This window comes from Malus sylvestris, chromosome 8 (genome assembly GCF_916048215.2).
Source record: "Malus sylvestris chromosome 8, drMalSylv7.2, whole genome shotgun sequence".
Taxonomy (NCBI): Eukaryota; Viridiplantae; Streptophyta; class Magnoliopsida; order Rosales; family Rosaceae; genus Malus; species Malus sylvestris.
The window spans coordinates 10,150,222-10,174,455 of NC_062267.1; the positions used below are offsets into that span (position 1 = coordinate 10,150,222).

At 39.2% G+C, this 24,234-nt stretch overlaps 4 protein-coding genes across 4 annotated transcripts in view; all 4 read right to left on the reverse strand.

The window, feature by feature from the left end:
• LOC126633301 (pentatricopeptide repeat-containing protein At5g25630-like) overlaps positions 1 to 24,234 on the reverse strand; it is a 44,839-nt gene that overhangs the window by 14,946 nt on the left and 5,659 nt on the right. The window lies entirely within an intron of this gene.
• Positions 6,734 to 8,898, reverse strand: LOC126633303 (pentatricopeptide repeat-containing protein At3g18110, chloroplastic-like). Its single transcript, XM_050303878.1, has 2 exons — positions 8,632 to 8,898; positions 6,734 to 8,138 (listed from the first exon to the last, which is right to left on the reverse strand). The coding sequence occupies exons 1-2, from the start codon at positions 8,887 to 8,889 to the stop codon at positions 7,149 to 7,151; spliced, it is 1,248 nt and encodes a 415-aa protein (XP_050159835.1). The 5' UTR covers positions 8,890 to 8,898; the 3' UTR covers positions 6,734 to 7,148.
• The window catches only part of LOC126633307 (uncharacterized), a 34,494-nt gene continuing 22,096 nt past the window's right edge, over positions 11,837 to 24,234 (reverse strand). The window contains exon 2 of the mRNA XM_050303885.1: positions 11,837 to 12,252. Within this exon, the coding sequence (XP_050159842.1) occupies positions 11,837 to 12,252 (416 nt within the window). The remainder of the gene's footprint in view (positions 12,253 to 24,234) is intronic.
• On the reverse strand, positions 16,326 to 22,219 carry LOC126633300 (beta-adaptin-like protein A). Its single transcript, XM_050303875.1, has 11 exons — positions 22,029 to 22,219; positions 21,055 to 21,571; positions 20,523 to 20,647; positions 20,076 to 20,274; positions 19,485 to 19,713; positions 19,123 to 19,289; positions 18,686 to 18,895; positions 18,076 to 18,186; positions 17,763 to 17,939; positions 17,068 to 17,517; positions 16,326 to 16,947 (listed from the first exon to the last, which is right to left on the reverse strand). Exons 1-11 carry the CDS (start codon positions 22,079 to 22,081, stop codon positions 16,657 to 16,659), a joined length of 2,529 nt encoding a protein of 842 aa, XP_050159832.1. The 5' UTR covers positions 22,082 to 22,219; the 3' UTR covers positions 16,326 to 16,656.

Sequence of the window (24,234 nt, forward strand, 5' to 3'; positions counted from 1 at the left end):
AAATATAGGAGGAGGTTTATTTTTTGCGTGCCGATAAAGATGCCATGATATCTAGATGTTTTTACTGAAATTTTTCTCTTAATGAACAACGTAATCCAGACTTCCATAGTGAAGTTTTTTTTTTTCCAACCAATGATAATGTATGAAATGATCAGTCTATCAATCACCATCACCATTGCAATCTACTTTTACCATGACAAATTTGCCATGCTGAGATCATGATCTTTTCTTGGAGAACATTGTCAGATAGCTACAATGGGCTTTAATATTGGGCTTAAATCAGTCCACTATGGGTTATGGGCCGGGTCCCCATACATTGGTCTTAGCTGTAAGCCCACGGCTCTACGAACTCGGCTTAATGCAAAAGTACTTCATTCTTACCGCTATTGGCAAAATTCTCGTTTCCCTTCAGATTTTCATAAGAAAATGCCGTGAAGATTAAACATTCAGACTACTCTTCTTTCTTTGTAATTAACAATATTTTTTTCGTTAATCACAAAATAATCACCGTGATTAAAACCCAGATTCAAGATTCATCTGAATATTCAGCGCAATTGTAAATTCTCTTTGAATTTTGGAATTTTTTTTCTGGAGTGGGCAATTTCGGGTAAAATGAAAATTACGCATTACCCAAATGGTTATTTATCCTCAATTTTTCTGGTAAAATTCTTCCATTTCTTGCTTTGTTTCAGTATTTGCTCAAATGGGTCTCTGGTATTCACCATTTTCCTAGATGTATCTTTCTTGTTTTCTCCTACATTTGAAAATTTAGCTCGTTTTGTATTTGTCAATGTTTTTGAATTGTTGCCATGGAATTTGAAAAGAATTTCATTGTGCTTGTTGCTTTTTTAATCCTCAAGAAGTGTAGATTTTGTTGCTTAATGGGGTTAATGTGGCATTCCAGTTTCCTGATATGGTTCTTCATGTTTAGGAGAGCAACTTATGTAGAACGAGTTCACTTTGGTGTCCCTTTGCCATAGTCATTCGATTATTAGAGCGGGACGTTATGGTGGCGAGACAATTTTTGAGTTTGGTTTTATTATCTTTTGCAGGTATGAAGGTTTGGATTGATATATACGGTCAAGACTTCTTCTGCAACCAAACTCATTTCGGTTTGTTGCTTCTAAAGTGGTGATTGATGGGTTCCGTTTTGGGCCATTGGATTTACTTGTGTTTTCACATACATTGGTTTTTCTACCGGAAAGAGTTTTCCTCAAATCAAGGAAGATGTGAAAAAGGATTTTCTACCAGCCTTTGTTTTGGAAGGAGGCTTATGGCCAATTGTGCAAGTAGTAACTTTTCATTTTATACCTGTGAGATATCAGCTCCTCTATGTCAACTTCTTCTGCTTGTTGGATAGCTCCTTTTTGTCATGGTTCAAGCAACAACAGGACGCTCCATGGAAGCAATGGATGAAATCTTTAGTATATGTCAAAAAACTACAAATTCAGCTTTCGTTTGAGGCCTCGATGATTACAGTGCCCCATGTAAGAAAAGTAAAACAGTTGAGTGAAAAAACTGAGATACCTATTGGATGTGAATGTAAATAACATGTGTTGTGCACATGATATTAGATAGAAGTGTAAATGACATGTGATGTGCACATGGGATTAGTAGTTTACTCTCTAAGTCAATGTATTAGAAGAGTTTAAAAGGGGCTTTTCCCTCCATGTATTGTAAGAGTGTAAAAATACAATTGCAGAAAAGGAAATAAAAATTCTTTGAGATTCATAGCTTCTTCTCTAAACCTTTCTTCTTCTTTGTATAATTTGTGAGTTGTTCTTGATCTCTTCAATGTGTTAAGATGGTACCAAGAGTCAGGTTCAATTGCGCGGTGCTCCCGATTCATGTTTTTCGCTGCTCCGATTACTGTTAAGGTGATATTTTTCTTGTAAATTTCTAATTAGTTGTTGAAGTTGGAATTTGTTTTGGGGATTTTGAAGGCTGATGCCATACAAGAATGTTGTTTGAAGAATTTGTTGATGAATTGCCTCAAGGTCGATGCCAAATGTGTTGATTGTTTGCTTGTAAATGTGATGTGGATCTGAAGGTCGATGCCGGTTATGTTGATGAATTAGTTAATTCTTTAAGGCCGATGCCATATCTAAGTTTCTTTCATTCTTGATAATTTCTGAAGAATATATCGATTGTAGTTGGGTTTTCTTGAATTTTGTCATCTGGGTTTTTCTTACCAACATAAGAATGTCAATATTGTGCATTTGTTTCTATTGCTGGGTATTGAAGATTGTTGTTGCTGATCATCATGTCAAATTATGTGAAGATTGAAAGCTTGTTGGGTATGCTTACTATTAAGCTTATTGATGATAATTTCATAAAGTGGAATTTCCAGTTTTCGTCTGTTTTACGTGGCTATGATTTATTTGATCATTTCGATGGTAGGCTGTTGTGTAGTAGCCTGATGCTCGATGACCTGCTGTTGTGTGGTAGCTTGCTGCTCGGCAATATGCTGCTGAGCAGTGGCCTACCGTTTGGTGGTGGGTGGTTGTTGCTCAGTTCCATAATCAAACATACAAACTTTATCACCTTGAAACTCCCCTTGAAATGAGGACTCAAAGGAACCAAAATAAATCTCCGTTTCATGAAAAATGACATCGGTAATGATAAACATTTTCTTGGTTCGAGGGTGATAGCATCGATAACCTTTCTAAGTAGTAGCATACCTCATCAAGACACATCGAAGTACTCGAGGTTCAAGTTTGTTTTGTCGTTATGAAGGGTGCACGTGGACGAAAGCCACGCAGCTAAGAACACGAGGGGAAAGGTTAGGGACTGGTGAGCAACTGAGCAGAGACATAAGAGTCCAAAACGATGTCTGAAACTCAAGAGTACTAGAGGGAAGCCGATTAATAAGGTAGGCAGCATACGTGAGGGCCTTACCCCAACAATATAAGGGAAGATGTGCCTCAAGAAGAGAAACACGAACCATTTCTAACAAGTGTCGATTCTTCTGTTCAGCCACCCAATTCTCAATAAGACTTAGTTTAGAGAAAATGGATCATAACCTCTTCTTGAGCGTTATAGAGCTTGGATTTTAAATTTCCACTTCCAGGAGGTGAGTCATTGGAACCTATACGTCCATAATGTTTGATGCATGAGACATCAACATTCCTATATCCGCGGATTGTCCTTCTGGGACATGGATCCATGTGGCGACATCATACAACAGTTATGCTTTGGGAATGCAATAGTTTAGTAGTGCCATATTCTTCTTCTTTCAAATGACTGAATTTTTGAGTCTGAGGGTCTACCACGCTTTAGGAGTGCAACAGATAAATCATTTGTTGCCACATTATTTTGTCCAACAGAGACATCAATTCTTGCAAACACATTTGCAGCTAATATATGTGATTTTATCACTTTCCGTTGCATCATTAAATGCATCTGGCATTTGATTGGCAATACTTTGAAGATGAACAATTATTCTCACTTCATTTTCACATTGATTGCTGCGTGAATCAAAATAAGACAAAGTGGGTACATCCCACAACAATTCTCGTCGTTCTTTTGAAACGGTCTTTTCTCCCCCTAACGGCGGGAAAACTGTCTATTCAAAATGACAGTCTGCAAACCGTGCGGTAAACTTATCCCCAGTCAAGGATTCCAAATATTGAATGATATATGGTAAATCAAATCCAACATAAATTTCCAGTTTGCGTTGATGCCTCATTTTAGTACGTTGTGGCAATGCAATAGGTACATAGATAACACAACTAAAGTGTAATGTTTGTCAGGTAAACATGAATTGTACTGAGAAGTATTGATGGTTGGCACCAGGTCTCAACCAAACTAATAATGCATCATGTAAAATGGCATCTCCCCATGTAGAAACTGACAATTTCTTTTTCATGAGCAAAGTGCATTAATCAATTTCATCCGCTTAATAAATGCTTCTGCTAAACATTTTTGAGTATGGACATGAGGAACATGATGTTCAACATCAATGCCCAGTGACATGCAATAGTCATAAAAAATTTGAAATGTAAACACTCATGGATTATATCATTATTTACATGAATCAAGGAACTTATAGTCCTTATTTAATAGTTTGTGGACTGAGACTTTTATGGCTTTATTACAATTAAGTTGTTGCACTGCGACACTTCAAACTTATGGTACTCATCAAGGAACTTCATGTCTGATCTTGAGGTCAGGGAACTTCATGTCCAATCTTTTTGTATGATGATGATCAAGGAAATTCAGGTCCGTTCTTTTTACATGGTGGAACTTCGGGTTCAATCATTTTATATGATGAGGATCAAGAAACTGCAGGTTCTGATCTGATCAAGGAATTTCGGGTCCTGTATATACTTATCATAACAAAAAGAAGTACAATAAATAAACTAAAGTAATATGCGGTAATTCTAGCCATGGTAAATAAATTTCTTTTAAGTAAATAAAACTTGTGACAAAGACTTTAATTCAACACCATTCACATAAATAAATCAAAACTTAAAGCAAAGGGCGATAATTCCATTTACTGTAAATAAATTACTTTTAAGTATATGAAACTTTTGAAAGGGCTTTAAACCATCACCATTCACATAAAACAAAAGTATTAGACCCTTTTAATAAAGAAATAGACCGACAAGTCCATTTTGAATATCATCATTTTCTTTTTTCTTCTTTTCACATGGGGCCAACACACTATTCCAAAACCTTTTTCTATTTCTTTTTTCTTCTTTTCACATGGTGCATTGGCACCATGTGAAAAGAAGAAAAAAAAAAGGTTTTGAAATGGTGCGTTTGCACCATGTGAAAAGAAGAAAAAAAAATGATGATATTCAAAATGGACCCACCAGTGCACTTCTTTATTAAAAGGGTCTGATATTTTTGTTTTATGTGAATGTTGTTGGTTTAAAGTCTTTTCTTTTATTTCATTCATTTTATTTTATTTTTACAACTCTTTAAGTCTTTTTAGTTACTCAAGAAGTGATAGTAATAATAAGTCTCAATTTGTGTTCCTCCTCCGGTGAGTTTCGAAAAAGTCGAAACGGTTCCCATAAGTTTTGGAGTCAGGAGTAGTGTCTGCAACTTATGAGAAGATCAAACTGTTAGATTTAGCTCAAATTTTAGTATGATATGGATAAGAGGATACCAAACAACTTTCGTGAAGAAACAGTTTTGATCTGGGCTACTAAAAATGGAGTTTCGGTACTCATAAAATGGATGTCCAGTTTTTTGCTGAATTGAAAACTGGGTTGGTGTTTCAGACATCTGCAACGATCGCACCGTTATAATTTTCTGAAAATTTGATATGTTATAGGTACTGAGCAGATGAACAACTTTCAAGAAGAAAGTATTTCAATCTGAGGTCAGCAAGTTGGAGTTCAGAGGCTGTTTACATAGCTGTCAGATTTTCTACGGATTTTGAGTCTGTACCCTTTTGCTTCTGCAAAGGATGACATACAGTCATACAACAAGATATATAGTTGCTTTAAGAAAATCAGTAGTACAGAGATTTGGAGATGAAATGAAAAGATTTTCTTATCTGTGAGATTTCAGCTGACAGAGGTGAGAAGTAGGTAGTGCTTCACCGGATTTGTGGCGTTGTGCTTTCCACTGACACGAGAACTTCTCGTGGTGATAACGTGTTGTAAAATCGACAGTATGTGTGCAGTAGAATCAAAGTAAATAAGACACAATATTTACGAGGTTCCTCTACAGTCAGTGTGACTGGAGTACGTTCTCGGGGCAGCAGTGATGCTTTTATTTATAATCTAGAATAATATGAGTACAAAAATAACTCTCTATACTCTCATCTCTTCTTCCTCTCTTTTCTTTCCCCTTCCTCTTTCTTTCTTCCGTTTGTTTTGTGTGTGTGCTCTCCTCCTTCTCATTCACTTTATAGGCAAAGAAATCACTATTTATATGGGTCATCCACGTATTATTTATAACATATAGGACGTAATTGAGGAGAGCCCGTGAACGAAATTTTAATTATTTTTTAATAAATTTCTTCCAACTAATCTTCCAACGAAAACTCTCACTTACTTTACTTTTATATATGAATGGGGAAGCAGCATGTGATCAGTAAGACAGTAACTAGATGCTGTTGTTGTTGGTGGTGTTGGAAGTGGAAATCCCGTTCACCTTCCATTGTCTCACTAGGGCTATATAGGCCGCTACGAGTTGATATGGGAAAAGAGCTTGGGTGGACAACATCACGATAACGTTATTCGTACGACAATTCTCACAATATAAAATTCAAATGTATTCTACGTTTTAATAGAGAGAACCTTTGATAGAGGTGTCATGCGATCCGGAGTATAAGACAAGCTAATAAAACGTTGCCACAGTGATATTTATGAAGCCAAACCAACCGAACATCGTTAGGGTTTGTGCGTGTTTGTGAGGGGGAAATGGAATCCATTGCCCCATTGAGATTTTTCTGCAACCAGATTCCATGCATGCTCGCTCTATGTGAGAGCTAACCTAATAAAGCAGTCATGCCGAAGTCTCTCTTTTGATATAGGTGCCCATATCAGATAGTTGAGTCTATAGACTTCAATCATAAAAGTCATTAGGCACCCATCACTCACCCATTCAGTGTTTATCCTTAAGCTCTCTTCATTTGTAAGTAAGAAGTTTTAAGTTCGATTATTGCCAAAGGTAAATTTGAACCACATTATTGCTAACCTATTGTGAGGCTAAACACATCCCCTCTCCGTTAGTGTAGATAATATCATTTGTGAAAAAAAATAATCTCTTCGACTTCTCAAAGTCTCAAATTCAGATTGAACAAATTTGCATACGGGGCCACTAGTGGGGGACCCACAAAAATTTCACGTACAAGTTGACTGACTTTTCTTGCTGGCACTGTTTCTACTGGGAGATGCTCCAATTAATAAGAAGATACAAAGGAAGATGTAAAAGTAGGGCAGATGACAACAATGCTTGCTTGGTTCCCAGGATTTAGGTTACAAGAGTTGGATGCTGTCTTTCTTCTTGGAGTACTCGTCTTTCATCCCGGATCAAAATCTAATATGTTTCTTTCCGTTCCTCGCAAGCCACTTAGTTCTCCGAAACAAGAGATCAAAAAGATTGTCCTCGTTTTTTCAACTGAGTCGCCAGTGTTACACCGTTGGAATACTTCGAGTAAACTAGAGTATGTATAGGATACACCGGCGCTAAAACCCTTTTTCAGCTAATTTCATGTCATTCAACCTGTCAGATAATCCTGCTCTTCGATAGCCGGCAACCAACAGATCATAAGTTGATTTCGTAAGTTCATAAGAACCCTCAATACGTTCCAAAAACAACTCCAGCCTGTCATGAGCCGAGCACCTGAAGTACGAACAGATTACCTTTTCGACATCATCCTGATGTTTAAATGACAATCCTTGCTTCAACATCCTCCCAACAGAGTACTCTACATCATCCAATCTATCCAATGCGGCATTCAACCGTATAATTCCACAGTGGACCAGCAACAGAACTTCCGAAACTTGATTGGCCTCCGTAAGAATTACAAGCAACTCCTCCAATTTCTCCACCATCTTAAGTTCAATGTACAATCCCACAACCATCTCAGCCATCTTCTCGTTGATCTTCAATCCGGCATCTAACACTATCTTCAAAAAGTCTATTACTAAATCAAAGTTTCTCCGTTTACAAATCCCTTCCACCATACTTTCCAATACGGGCAAGCTTGGCATGTGCCCTGATAACACCATTTCTTCATAGAACCCATCACCCAACTCAAAATTGTTTGATTTAATGCAACCCGAAATCAGATATTCATAGGTTTGAACACCAGAAGTGAATCCGGCAGCCTTCTTGGCCGAGTACCAAGCTTGCAAAGAATCAGCATTGCCCAACTTTGAGAATGCAAACATGAACGCATCATATGTGTCGGAATCGGGTTTAAATCCCTCCGAGCTCTTCATTATCTCAAATAGGCTTAAAGCTGTCAACACATTACCGGAAGAGAAGCAAACATGTATAAGGGAGTTGAAAACGGCAGAAGTGGGTTTGATTCCATTAGCCTCCATAGAAGAAAACACTTGCATTGCAAGTGGGAGATTGTGAATTTTTCCACACAGAGATATCAGCTCGGAGTAACGATCATGATATCTCTCGTTCGCCCCGAGCAACTTCTCCAGTTTCCACTCCAAAACCTGACTAATCAAACAATGCGCAGACATATATAAGTAGAAGTTGTTTTCAATCTTCTTGCCAACCAAGAAAAATGCAAATTATCCAATTAGACTAATCAATCACAGTGCCTGTTTGAAAGTGCTTTTACTAAAGCCCTCTTAGATAACCAAAATCGTTTATGGCAATGTTTGTCACAGATTTTTTTTGCTACTTATGGATTGTAAAATATTAGAAATTGTTTCCACTCCACGTGCTTCCAATAAAAGCACTTCCAGTAAAAGAGCGTATGAACATAAAACCTTTCGTTTCCAAACGAATGCTACTTTCTTATGGGCATTCCGTAAAAGCCCAATTGAGTTGAGTTCTGGACTCATTTCCCCACTTAAACAACATAAACCATTTCATTTTCTATTGATTTTCTCAGCAACCAAACACCGGGTGAGAAAATACAAAAACTTCTCAAGAATCTAACTTTGAGCTACAACTATCCTAGTTAAGGAGCGGTAACATTACCAATCGGGATTTCTCGGGAGAGGAAGAAGAAGCGAGAGAACTGACGAGGGATTCCCAGGAAAAATCCGAGCTTTGGAGGGCGGAGAATTCATCGGAAGAGAGTAAGGATTTGATGCGTGAATTGGGTTCCTCCACCAACCTCCCAAGAAGAAAGCTTGTTTGGTTGCTCAGCCAACGCCGAGAGTGAGGGCTACTCGCCGAAGCCTTGTGCTTTAAACCCCTTCTCGCAGCCGATAAAACTCGGCAGACCAACGCCATGGCTCTGTTAGTTCCTCTACTCTACTGGAAAGTCGGAAGAAACCAACTCAGATAAGCACCGGAGGTGCAGGCCCAAGCCCAAGTACAACCCAGGCCCAAGCTAAATCTTTCACCTACCGATGACAATGTGGGGCAGCGGAGCGGGGTAAGGGAAACGATTTTTGCACATTTGTTTTCACTTTTTAAGATAGAGAAGTGTTATTGGCACTCTAAAAATCTTATTTTACACTCCTCATAGGTGTATTTTTCTTTCTAAATATAGAAAGTTTGGAGTGTAGAATGAGATATTTGGAGTGCTAATAACAATTCCCTTAAGATAACCTTGTATGTTTTTGTTTCCAAATTAAACAAATTAGCCGATAAAAAGCTATATGATAGCACCCAAATTTTTTCGATTTGGAGAAGAACATGTGATCACCTACAATAGTGGGTCGTCAAAAACACAAATAGATTTTCTTCTAATGAGGAAAGAGGATCGTATAACTTGTAAGGATTGCAAAGTTATACCAGGAGAGAGCGTGGCTAATCAACATCGCTTGTTGGTGATGGATGTACATATCAAAAGAGTGAGAAAAAAGAACAAGACTTGGAAGTGCCCAAGGACTAGATGGTGGAATCTAAAAGAAGAAAAACAAGCCATTTTCAAAGAGAAAGTAATCACCCAGTGTGTGTGGGATAGAGAGGGGGAAGCTAACCAAATGTGGGATTCCATGGCTAGTTGTATCCGAAAAGTAGCAAAAGAGGTATTAGGAGAGTCCAAGGGCTTTGCCCCACACCAAAAGGAATCTTGGTGGTGGAATGAGGAGGTACAAACAAAGGTGAAGGCTAAGAAGGAATGTTGTAAAGCCTTATACAAGGATAGGACCGATGAAAATGGTGAAAGGTATAGAAAAGCGAAGCAAGAGGCGAAGAAAGCTGTGAGTGAAGCTAAGTTAACGGCTTATGACGATATGTATAAGCGATTAGATACCAAAGAAGGAGAGTTGGATATCTATAAACTAGCTAGAGCAAGGGAAAAGAAGACAAGGGACCTAAACCAAGTGAGGTGCATCAAGGATGAGGATGGAAAGGTTCTTGCTACAGAGAACGCGGTTAAAGACAGATGGAAAGGTTATTTTCATAATCTTTTCAATGAATGACATGAAAGGAGTGTTTCTTTAGGGGAGTTGAGTAACTCAGAAGAGTGTAGAAACTACTCTTTTTATCGTAGAATCTGGAAGGAATAAGTGGTTGTAGCTTTGAAGAAGATGAAGCATAGAAAAGCAGTAGGCCCAGACGATATACCAATCGAAGTGTGGAAAGTTTTGAGAGAGACAGGTATAACATGGCTCACTGACCTTTTCAATAGGATTTTGAAAACGAAGAAGATGCCAAATGAGTGGCGAACGAGCACTTTGGTGCCTATCTACAAGAATAAGGGCGATGTACAAAATTGCATGAACTATAGGGGTATTAAGCTAATGAGTCATACAATGAAGCTCTGGGAAAGAGTCATTGAGCATAGATTGAGGCACGAGACACGGGTTTCGGACAACCAATTCGGGTTCATGCCAGGGCGCTCAACCATGGAGGCAATCCATCTCTTACGAAGATTGATGGAAAGATATAGAGATGAGAAAAAGGATTTACACATGGTCTTTATAGATTTGGAAAAAGCGTATGATAGGGTCCCAAGAGATATTCTTTGGAGGATTTTAGAGAAGAAAGGAGTACGAGTAGCATATATCCAAGCTATACAGGATATGTATGAAGGAGCAAAGACTGCCGTAAGAACTCATGAAGGACAAACCGAAAGCTTTCCCATAACTGTAGGATTACATCAAGGCTCATCCTTAAGTCCTTACCTTTTTGCATTGGTAATGGATGAGTTAACAGGACATATTCAAGATGATATTCCTTGGTGTATGCTTTTCGCAGACGATATAGTGTTGATAGATGAAACTCAGGAAGGGGTAAATGCAAAGCTTAACCTTTGGAGAGAAGTGTTGGAATCTAAAGGTCTTCGCCTAAGCCGATCAAAGACAGAATATATGGAGTGCAAGTTCAGTGCAAATGGAGGCCAAAACGAGTTAGGGGTGAGGATCGGAGATCAAGAAATACCAAAGAGCGACCGTTTTCGTTACCTAGGATCTATCTTGCAAAAGAACGGAGAATTAGATGGAGATCTCAACCATAGAATACAAGCTGGATGGATGAAGTGGAAGAGTGGATCTGGCGTGTTGTGTGACCGCCGTATGCCACTGAAGCTCAAGGGAAAATTTTATAGGACGGCAATAAGGCCGGCGATGCTGTATGGCACAAAATGTTGGGCGGTGAAGCATCAACACGTACACAAAATGGGTGTAGCGGAGATGAGGATGCTTCGTTGGATGTGTGGGCACACGAGAAAGGATAAGATTAGGAATGAGGATATCCGGGGTAAAGTAAGAGTAGCCGAAATTGAAGGAAAGATGAGAGAAAATCGGTTACGGTGGTTTGGACATGTGCAAAGAAGGCCTACTGACGCTCCGATTAGAAGATGCGACTATGGGGCAGAGGTTCAGGGCCGAAGGGGTAGAGGAAGACCTAGGAAAACTTTGGAAGAGACCCTAAGAAAAGACTTAGAGTACTTGGATCTAACGGAGGACATGACACAGGACAGAACACAATGGCGTTCTAAGATTCATATAGCCGATCCCACTCAGTGACATGGATTTTCCAAGTCTCCAACCGAGAAGTTTTCCTCACTCGGGAAATTAAGGGAACACTACCTCAACCTACATGCTCCATTCACAAAGCTTCAACATACAAGCTTCAACAAAAGAAAATTCAAAGAACTTAGCGAAGAAGGCTTTGGTGTATTTAACACAATACGTTGAAATGAAGGAAAACTTATTTATTGATATCCCCGATAAGTTACAAATATGTACATATACTTGAGTCAAAATAAACAAACAAGAGGGAGCCTTCACAAAGGTTGCTTAGGAGAAGTCTCAGCAGTCGGTAGAGCCACAGAAAGAGAAGGCACCGGAGGGGGATCATTCGGAGCCTCAGTACTGGACAGAACCCTAGAAGGAGGAGGCATCAGAGGTTGATCATTTGGAGCTTCATTACGCGGTACAGCCCCAGAAGACGAAGGCAATAAATGCCTTTGGAACAAACCCACAAATCTCTGATGATCAAGTAAAACCTGACCATCAGATTCCTTCATCTGGTCAAGCTTCCTCTTCATGTTTGTAGCATAGTCATGTGCGAGCCGGTGCAACTGTTTATTCTCATGCTTGAGCCCTCTAATCTCCTGTTTGAGACTCATCACTTCAGCCGCCAATGATTCAACTTGGCGGGTTCGAGCAAATAGGCGTTGGACCATATTAGACACAGAACCTGCACACTGAACACTAAGAGCCAGAGAATCCTTAACAGCCAACTCATCAGACCGACGGTCGGAGGGGCCAGACATTTTCAAAGGTGTTGAAAAGAGAAGAGGTCAGACAAATCAAGATCTTAGAAGTGCAAGAATGGAGCTTCTACTGGTGGATATTCAAGTGTGCTTTGGAACTTAATGTCAGCCCCTATAAAAATCTGCACTCGACGAAGCTTCAGAAATCGAAGAGGCGCCTGCTCAGAAATCGAAGAGGTGTTTGCTTTCTCAAAAACTGGGCTGCTTAGAGACCACGAGGGTCGATCTCAGAAATCGAAGAGGCGTTTGCTTTCTCAAAAGCTGGGTTGCTCAAAGACCACGAACGATCTCAGAAATCGAAGAGGCTTGCTTTCTCAAAAGCTGGGCTGCTCAGAGACCACGAGGGCCGATCTCAGAAATCGAAGAGGCACTACTTTTCCAGCCTTGTCAGCACCTGTCACACGCACACTCAGCTTTGCGGAAATTATGGGCATTCTGTCGAAGATTTCTGGCGAAGTAGAAAGCACATGAATCGTACTGTTCAATCACCCACTTCCCACACGCAACAGTAGCTCATGGGTACCACATATAACTTTACCAAAGTTCTCTGACAAAGTTGAGACACGTGAAGCTTGCAGCTCCCACTACATCGCTCTGACCAAGAAGGGTAAAAGAATAGCAAAGAAACAACACTAACAAAGTTTAGACACATAAATTTTGAAGGTCTAGCTACCATATTATTACCCACAAGGGTAAAGGAACAGTACCACTGCTGGATAATTGAAAAGTCCTGGTGTGTCAACCTCTGTGTTTCGTGGCAAGGTAGACTAGCAAACATGCCCAACCTTTACTCACATTCGAGAAAACACTCCCAACAAGATTGCTTGCTCCAAAATCGAAGAGGCACCGCCTTCCGAATCTCGAGAGCTAGACTCCCAACATGATTACTTTCTCAAAAATCGAAGAGAGGGTAAAGGAACAGTACCACTGCTGGATAATTGGAAAGTCCCTGTGTGTCAACCTCTGTGCTTCGTGGCAAGGTAGACTAGCAAACATGCCCAACCTTTACTCACATTCGAGAAAACACCCCCAACAAGATTGCTTGCTCCAAAGTCGAAGAGGCACCGCCCTCCGAATCTCGAGAGCCAGACTTCTAACATGATTACTTTCTCAAAAATCGAAGAGAGGGTAAAGGAACAGTACCACTGCTGGATAATTGGAAAGTCCCTGTGTGTCAACCTCTGTGCTTCGTGGCAAGGTAGACTAGCAAACATGCCCAACCTTTACTCACATTCGAGAAAACACTCCCAACAAGATTGCTTGCTCCAAAATCGAAGAGGCACCGCCCTCCGAATCTCGAGAACCAGACTCCCAACATGATTACTTTCTCAAAAATCGAAGACACCGCTCTCCGAATCTTGAGAGCCAGACCCCCAGCAGGATTGCTTTCTCAAAAATCGAAGAGGCATCGTTCTCCGAATCTCGAGAGCCAGATCCCCGACAGGATTGCTTGTTCGAAAACCGAAGAGGCACCACTTTCCCAACTTCAAGAGCTGGATCTCCTTGGATAAAGCTTGTCTGTAATCTTCACACGCAACATCAGCTTTTCAGATACCACAGACCACTTTTTCAAAGTGCTCTGACAGAGTTAAAACTTGTGAAGCTGGCAGCTCCCACTACCGTGCTATGACCAAGCAGGGTAAAGGAATAGCATTATTACTTGATGTTAGGGAGACTCCTATATATGTCGACCTCCATCCCCAACGGACAGGCAGACCTGCAAAAATGTTCAACCCTTCCTCTTATCTGAGAGGGCACTCCCAACGAAACCTTTCGAAATATTCAGCTTTCTTTCCCCCCGATAATACCTCTGTAAACAAGCTATACTAGAGCAAGAATATCTCATATCATCAGGGTTAAAAGCAAGAGTATCCCATATCATGCTTTTTCCCTGTCTTTTCCTTTGGCCTTGTTCTTACTTGCAAGACAAGGAGAAAGAGAGCAATCAGTCAGCACTTGGAATCAAGCTTCCAGCCAGGAACTGACTGCCTGGAACCCCTTACCTGATTACTTACCTGGCATTGCTCTCGAGTACTCATCTTCAACATCTTATGCTTCCAGGGAAGATACCGCATCTGCCTGAGGAACATATAGGGTAAGTGAGAAGGATACAAGGAAGCATATGGAGACAAGCGTAACAGCACACGTGCCGATACATCCACTACTCTGTCAAAAGCAAAAGTATCCCATATCAGCAGGGTCGAACGTACTCTAGATTTGATGGACTTGTTTTGACCCTCAAATTCTTCAGTCGGCCTTATACTCTAGAGGAAACCAGAAAACCCTCCAGCCCAGTTCAAGAATAAGCCTGTGGAAAGTTACTTCTTCAAAAGCAAAAGTATCCCATATCATCTATTCTCATTTTTCTTCTCTTTATCCTTCATGCTGCCTGCAAGATAGGGAGAATGTGAACAATCAGCCGGAGCTCTGATTGCTTACCTTGTCTGTCACCTCTTTCAGCAGATCCCCTAGCTCGGCGACTTGGGGGACTCCTACTACATGGTTTGTATCGCGCTTGACTAAGCTTGAAACTACAAGTAAGCTTCAAGTGACATTGATACATTACCTTGTGCATCTCCACCAGTTACAGATACCACCCCTGGATAGAGGAAGAGTACTTCCAGAGAAGATGCCACATCTATGAGACAGATAAGGAAAGTCAAGACGATACCACACTCCGGTACTTAGAAGTTTCGTGGTTACGAGATCATTTTCCCACAATATTTCCTAATGTCATTTGTACTAAATCATTCACTTGTACTCACTAAAGGAGAGCTTGAACCTATGTACTTGTGTAAACCCTTCACAATTAATGAGAACTCCTCTATTCCGTGGACGTAGCCAATCTGGGTGAACCACGTACATCTTGTGTTTGCTTTCCTATCTCTATCCATTTATATACTTATCCACACTAATGACAGGAGCAATCTAGCGAAGATCACAAAAAGTGACCGTTTTCGCTACCTAGGATCTATCTTGCAAGAGAACGGAGAATTAGATGGAGATCTCAACCATAGAATACAAGCTGGATGGATGAAGTGTAAGAGTGCATCCGGCGTGTTGTGTGACCGTCGTAGGCCACTGAAGCTCAAGGGAAAATTTTATAGGACGACAATAAGGCCAGCGATGTTGTATGGCACAGAATGTTGGGCGGTGAAGCATCAACACGTACACAAAATGGGTGTAGCGGAGATGAGGATGCTTCGTGGGATGTATGGGCACACGAGAAAGGATAAGATTGGGAATGAGGATATCCGAGGTAAAGTAGGAGTAGCCAAAATTGAAGGAAATATGAGAGAAAATCGGTTTCAGTGGTTTGGACATGTGCAAAGAAGGCCTACTGACGCTCCGGTTCGAAAATGTGACTATGGGACAGAGGTTCAGGGCCGAAGGGGTAGAGGAAGACCTAGGAAAACTTTGGAAGAGACCCTAAGAAAAGACTTGAGTACTTGGATCTAACGGAGGACATGACACAAAACCGAGCGCAATGGCGTTCTAGGATTCATATAGCCGACCCCACTTAGTGGGAAAAGACTTTGTTGTTGTTGTTGTTGCTGTTGTTGGCAGTTCAACACAACAGAAAAGGCAAAAGACTAAGGTAAACGAAGTTTCTCCAAAATAAAGAGCTTGTCAACTCTATGGTCCTTCCCAATCCCTTTGAGGGCTTTTCGCTTTTAAGACAACCTTGTTTGCTTTTTGTTCCGAATTGGACAAACCATAGGAGAATCAATGAACAAGAATATACAAGAGCGTACAGAAGTCGTTTTCCATGCCATTAACGTTCTCACCCTGAATAAACGAGAACCCCAACTAGTCAAACATCACGATGTAGTGCAAGGTGCAAGGACACCGGCTATCTACGTGCGTGCGAGTCAAACGAGGTTGTAAGGAAGCTGACTAATGAGATCCCCTGAAGGGGTTGGTTGATAAGTGGGAATTGGACATGGACATAGCTCACTCTCCTGAGGAAACTGAAATCCAATTCCAAAAGTATCTGTACATTACAATGTAAAACTTTATTCTGACTGCTTAAAAAAACGTAGCACATACACGAATTAATTTTACACGTCATGGTACTCTCCAAACTTCACCAGAAATTTGGGGGTGGTGGTTTGGGGGATACAACAGAAATATCGGTTCCGGTTTTACAATAAAAGAGGAAAATTTAACATTACGAAAAGAAAAATCCATTCACCCCATATGGAATCTCATGTAGATTGATCTGCATCTACACAATCACACTTGCGCACTTTTCCCTTTGTTTTCGGAGGAAACTAATCGAAGGGACTCACTTGTGCTCTATTTTCTGCTGATGTGAACTAAAATGATCATGGCATGCCGAACTTGGACAAGGCAGACTGGAACACGGATGAAAAGGGTTGAGTTGCATTTTGATCATCGGCTTTAAACTTTATTTGAGCTTTGGCGGATGATGTGTTGACTATACACTCTATCAAAAATGTAGAAGATTCTTCTGCCTTTTGTGCGAAGAAGAAAAACTTGAAGTTGGGGGATTGACCACCGGATGCAATGCAGTGGATGGATTGGCCTTGCATATGCCGTTGGAGAGCTTGAGGCGTTGTCAATGCTGCAACTCCTTGAGGATTAATAGAATACTCCTGCATCAAATGATAGATGACACTTGTGAAAAAATATATATATAAAAATTGTACAGAAATATAAATCCAGGTATCCAGGTATAAACATTATGCAGGCCGAATATGGATTCCAAGGTGTACCTGTGATAAAGATATCGGCAGTTGGCGCCACTTCTGCTGAAAAGTTGTTGGATCTAAGACAGCTTTTGGATTAAGCTTCAATGGAGGAGGTGAAGGTGCAGGTGCAGGTGCAGTAGGTAGTCCCAAGCCAAGGAGATCATCAATTGCAAAGCTAGACTGCGGAACATTTCCAGACACGCTAGGGTTTGAAATTGCCAACTCCGACAGTTGAGAAGTGGGAACAGACAAAGACGAAGCATCGTATGAAGGAGCACTATATGCATAAGAACTATTATTGAGACCTCTTGTCTCCTCCTTCTCTGAAGTACTTAATAGCAGATCTTTATCATTAGCTTCGACTCTATGAGGAACAACAGTATCTGTAGATTCTGTCCCAATAGATACATTTCCAATTTCATCTGAAAACTCAAACGGTCCTCTGTGTTCCTTATAAGTAAACATGTAGGATGGCTGCAAGCATTTCATAATATCAGTCTTTGTGAGGCCTCCCTTCAACAAAGCTCTCAATATATTGTAAACAAGCGAAAACACGGCAATCAATAAAGATAAGTAGATATGGTTTACAGTTATATTCAGTAGTCACATATACATTGTGTGTGCCTTTTGTTCGTCTATCCTGACACCCAGGAAGGGAACTGGGAGTGTTGTTTTCTTTTAATATGTAATCATTTACATGGGAGGGGAATTGTTATTACCTTTTGATATACCACAGACAAACTGTTAAATTCGTCGAATATCCGATCTTTGATTTCACTGCTCTGGGTATCAGCAAAGACAGAAACAGCTTGCTTTGGAGGGTTCACCACTCGTTCTGCTACACTTATGTTATATTGCAAAAGCCTGTAGTAGAATAAGGCTCGATCATGAACATCCTGCAACCAACTGATAGTTTATTGAACATTCCTATAGAAAATATGACAAAATTCTCACCAATAGAAAATAATTGTAGAAGTAGAAGACTTTAAATTTAATCATACAAAATAACAACAAACACACAAGAACAGGCACCTGATGAAAATCAGCAAGACCTGCAGCCAGTGCAGCTCCCAAGGATTTTTGAGTCTCAGGCGGCCTCTTAAAAAAACACTTCATTACTGCTGTGAGTAGATGTAAACGAACCTGTGCAATGAAACTGTTCCATCACTCAATAGTATATAAGTAATTAATAGCACAACAAAAGGTTTAATTCATGAATTTGTACCATTAGAGGTTCAAAAGTATATCTATAGCTGCAAAATGCAAGAAAGAAGACCACAAGATCCTAAACAATCCCCACATTTTATACATTTAAATACAGAAATAGTAGACCCCAGTTTTGCTATTAAATTCCAAGCACTAGGATTTGAACCCACATTGGGCGATCAATTGAGACAGCAACACAATACTTTTTCTTTTCATAAATAAAATCCAAGTATATTCTGAGTAATTTAGAACCATCAAGAGGCTAAACAGGATACGGATCATCATCAAAACCAACTAATATACACTTCACCAAAACAAAATAACTTAATATCTTCTGTTTGCCACACGAAGTGAAGACATTGACATATAAACTGTGGCTCATTAAAATTCCAGCATATGTTTAGATGGAACAGAAAATGGAAACTTAGTAAATTACCTCAGCGGAATGCTCATCTTCCCAATTTTCAATCAAACCCTCTAAAATATAAGGTGCATCATGCATTTCGTGAGAATACTCCCCCAGCATCCATATAAGAGCTGCCTTGGCCTTGGGTTCTTGAACATTTTTGCTGCTGATGTTCCCAACAACCGCAATACAATCCTGACTCCATTGTGGATATTTCCTCAGCAGATCTTTTACAAGAACCTGTATAAAAGAACTCCAAACTTGAGTCATTCTGGCTAGTTATCGAGTATATAAAAGTAACATGATCATTACTTTGCTTTTATTTTCTATTTTCCTTCACTTTCTTTAACTGACCTATACAATCTCTAAGCCATTTAACATGTCATTCACAGGAATGAACCACAGTAAACTGGTTGCTCAGAATTACCATTATAAGTATCTAACAGAAATCAAACATGATGATTTACCAGAGCTTCAGCAGTTACATAGTCCTTTTCCATCTCCAGAAATTGAAGAAGTCGGTCAACAATTGCATTCACGTCATACTGTTGTAGAGCTATTTTCCCAACTGCACGAATCGACTCTCTTGCAATGGGAATATCAACATTTGCAGCATATTCACATAATTCCGTCACTGAAATGGAATCAAGATCATGCATCAGTCAAACTTGAAAGCTAACAAGAAAAACAGCACCCGTGACCAAACCAAAGAAAGGATCACCTTAAGAACACACTTTTACCATGTCACAGACAGACACAAATACGCATACACATACACTCAACCTATTGCTCAGGAATCTGTAATGAATTTCAGGTGGTGTTTTCTTACCGATTTCATAAGTGTTACTCTCATTTGCCACCGCAGTCAACATCTCAAGCTTCAACTTTTTAACATAAGATGGCTCATTGTACTGGCAATAAAAGTGTTTATAATCTGAAGAAAATATGAAAGGTGCACGCATCACCAAAAGATGCAGATGGCTTAGAACCGCATAAGATTGCTCTGGACTTCCTGAACTCACTAAGGTCAGGAGAGGAGCTTTAATACGTTCATATACCTAACCAATAAAAAGAGGGAAAATAAGCTTTAATTAGAGGAGTTAATCTTATAAAATTGCACGAATGGTACACGATGGTGCAACATGGATCATAGGCATAAAAGTCAAAATCATCAGATCCTCAAATGTTATTTCTTTTCCATGCTAGAATCACTTTTGATACCATATGGATTATTTTCCAACTAACAAAAAAAGGGATGACTAGCAGCTGAAAGTTCTTCTATATTGCTATATATATAGTAGCTCCTATATGATTATGCAACTATGAGAGTTTACCTTTTCTAACATTAAAACAGCTATAATTCTTCCTACTTTTTGAGTTGCAAAAATAAAAGTTTAAATGAAATTATCTTTATGTTTACCTGCTGATGAACATCAGTCATTGACAGAGTCAATTGAAGAAATACTTTAGTGGTTGCTAAGACAACAGCACCATTTGCATGCTGAAGTCTATCCTCGAGCAGATTCATGACATCAAATATCTCATTGGGATGTGCAGGTACATACTTAGCTACCAGCTCAAGCACCAGACACTGTGCCCATTCACTAAACTCCCTAATCCTGCATAAGAGAACATGTACCAAACTCAACTGCTGTTTTTTCATCATTAGTTAAGTTAAATGGAATTATTGATATTAAATCATTTTGAACAATTAAAAATTGGCCCCAGGTGAGAAAGTTGGCATATTACTTTGGCTTTCTACTTATGCGCTATGTGGAGGAATCACCATTAGATATGATATTCACTATACCAGCATGATGCAGAACCCATATGGAAAAGAGGAGAGAGAGGGAGAGAGATAAACTACCGGTTCAAAAGATAGTATATAACTGGCTTGCTAAGCAAAATTTCTCTTTCCCTGGATACTTCTTCAGACGCACTTCCTTCTAAGCTCCAAATCTCTTGTAGGGCAGACAAACAATTTGCAACCACCTGACAATATAAGATTATGAGAATCTCTTAACTAAAAAAAACAGAAGAAACTTCCTGAATCATCCATAACGTTCAATAAAACATGGTGAAAAAAATTAGGCAACATTTAAAAAACTGGAACATGTATAAGTATACATCAGATAAGTGATTATTTGATTTTTATATCTAAAGCATTGAACTTTGTTCTTCAGCCGATGCTTTATCCTTTTAAAATACAATTTTAGGAGAGCATCAAAATCAGCAAAACTTAATATAAAAACAACCCAAAGTAGGGAGATTGTTGTCAAGTTACTTTATAGTTGACCAAGTAAGGAGTATCACTGGTGAAAGAGAGGCCTCGGTATAATAGTTTCAATTGTCAAAGCATCCTTAAGCAAGACATTGTGAGACAACTGAAATGGCCTTACCTGAGTATCTCGGTCGTTAAGCAACAAATGCTTAAGCGTTGTTGGAAAATCTGCATCAACACAAGTTGAGGCCGATATATGATATAACTTCAGAACCCCCATAACTGCTATCATCCTCACATAACTATTATTGTCCTTCAAACCTGCACCTAAAGGCCCCACCAAATACTCCACGAGGTTTGTCACTCGTAGGGAACACAAGCTCCTCAATGCAAGCCCTCGGATCATCGGGTCCTCATCCTTGCAATCTCTTTGAAGAAAATTGATCGTCAAAAGTGCAAGGTCCGGATTGACCTTTGCGTAATTCCCAACATAAAGGTAACACATTTTCTTCAAAACTATATCCGACGTTGCTGAGCACATCACCATCTCTCCAAAAACAGACGAGACATCAATGCCAATCGTCATGTAAGAGATAACCTTCTTGAAAAGCTCCCTCTTTGAATCATCAACTCCCGGAGCTCGGCTGCCAGCAAGATTCCGGAGCTGCGATTTCACATCAGCAACTTCGCCTTTTCTGCTCGGAAAGTAAGTTGTGAGTATGGAATCAAATAATTAACTGATGAACATGCAGATTGTTAATGAGAGATTAAACCACAATACGAATGATTCCTAGAAAATGCTGAAACAATTGGGGTAGAATTTGCTTTCTAAGTTCAAATTAAGGCTTTCAAAAGATATAGAAAGATCATAACTTTACTTTGAATTCAGCTGTGCTCGGTTTTCTTATCGAAATTTGAATATAACTCTTCAAAACAGTTCCTCAGCAAGTAAATTAGTAAATACACTGATAATTCACATTCAGATGATCGATGCATGCAGGAAATGAGATTGACCCAAAACTAATCGAAATTTCTTCTACTGTTATAGAAATGCCAATTTTCTATAACAAAATTTTCTCGGGAACCAAACAGGTGATCAGCGTTGGAGACTAGGGTTAGAGAGAGAGGGAGGGAGGGAGAATCTGGACTTACCCAGAAGGCTGAGACGGCGAGGAAGATCGCTGAGCCTGCGCCGGAGGAGCCATGATCGATCGGAATTGAGGTCGGCCACGGCGGTAGGACTGTGTCCAGTGAGCTCGGAGATCTAATCGAGGACGAAGAGTTGGCCACTGAATCTCAGAAACCAAGTTGGAAAAACTTGAAAGAGGAGCATCCAAACAGCCTTCCACTTAGGAGAGAGAAACTTGTCGAGACGATGATCTGACGTGGCTGGATGGTATTGGTTGTCTGTAAACTCTCCCCTCTTCTGTGCTGCACTGGAACAATTGGGCTTCAGGTCCAGAAAGCAATGAACAGAAGTACAAAATAATTGGTTTCAATGGGCTTTTTCCTGGAAGGCCCAGCAGCCCAACAATATCATCTAGAACGGGTGCTCCATTGTAATTGTCATGACGAAGCCACCAGCTACTTTTTTTTGTTAAAAAAAAAAAAAAACTTAAACATGATAGGAACATTGGTGAGGAAATTAACAGAAGTTAACATTGTACTCAAATACATTTTTTGTGACCTTTTAACATAAAGTTGCTCAGTAGAAGAACAAGAAAAATGTGAAATCTATGTTACAAGGATTGTTTAAACATTGCATTTTGGAGTGGATTTTTTAAGATATTGGAGACAACTATAATTTTGTTTGGATAATGATATGTACGCGAGCTTACCGTTACTTTGCAAGTGGAAGGAAGCGCAATCTATGAGCTTGCCCACAGAGTTTCAACATGTCAAAACTTGATCTTAAATACATATAAAACTATGCCTCTAATCAAAATACATATTACTTGGCTTTGGTTGTTAGGATTACGAGAAGCATTCCATCAAAGCAAACTCTGTATTTAAGCCTACAACTAGCGTAGCTAGAGTTCGTTATTTGGTTGTTGGCAATAAGAATGGTTATTTGTTAGTATATTAAGTTAGGGTTTGAACGACAACTAACAATCTTACTCTATCTCATAAACCCTTAACATCATCCCAAGTTCTTTTTGATTGGATAACATTATCTAAAGTTCAACTCAACCCTTAAATTTAAAATACATATAATCTTCGATAAATTTAAAATCCATATAATCTTCGAAATTTTAGGTGTAATAATATAACATTTTCATTTAGATTTTCAATGTTTTCCCAACTTATAAATAGAGGACGTATCCTAGTTATTTATATACAGTTTACAAAGAGGGAGAGCAATTGAAAGAGGGCGAAGTCTATGCGAATTTGCTTGAAGAAAAAAGGCTTAGCAGTTAGCAATGGCGTAGCCACACCAAAGGCTACAGTGGGCTGTAGCCCAAGGAGAGTTTGTGGCATATGTGTGTGTGCATATATATATGTATATTAGTGGATAATCTAATATAATAGACAAAAAAAAAAAAAAAAAAAAAAAACTACAAGAAGAATTCGTTTTTAATGAAATTAGCCCGGCGAGTATTTAGCACAACTAGAAATATAAAACTTATCATGGAAAATGTGATGTCATTTTGTTCAAGATAATTCTGCTTTGATTCAGCAGACTTTATATTAGTTTCAATCAATTTTTTTAAGATTGCCTTTACATCCACTTTCCTTGTTTTGATTTGTGCTAGTTGTGTGATTGTAATTGAGATGCCAAGTTTTTTTTATCTTCTTCTTGTGTTTGCATCTAAAAATATGTAAATTTGATGATTCATTGTAATATTTGCAGTTTGCAAATGCAAAGATTGTTGAGTTCATGCCAAGTAAATTTTAAGTATACAAATACGTTAAACTTAAATTTTTGCATGCAATAAATATGTAGCAAAAAATAAAATAAAAATCATTTGATTTTAGGATAATTTTTTTGGCTAGCCCACCCATAAAAATTTTTCTAGCTCCGCCATTGGCAGTTAGAGTTTTTACCTCGACCAAATCAAAGCAACGAATGATAAGGTAGAAAATCGTCTGTTTGAGCGAGTAAATATTCTCTATATGATAAACTAACTTTGCTTTTTGTTTAAGGTTTGATGGGGGACTCTCTTCTCCTTTAGGTTTGTGTTAAAGTCTAAACAAGCGTCACCAGATGCTATGTCACATACAAATCAAATTAAACTCACTCGCAACTTTCAATTAACTTTTTAATATGTCAAAACTTTATCCAACAAGTGAAATCGCTCCATTGTGACATCCCCACTGGGAACATCCCTTGATGGTTATTTTCAATGATCGAAGGAAG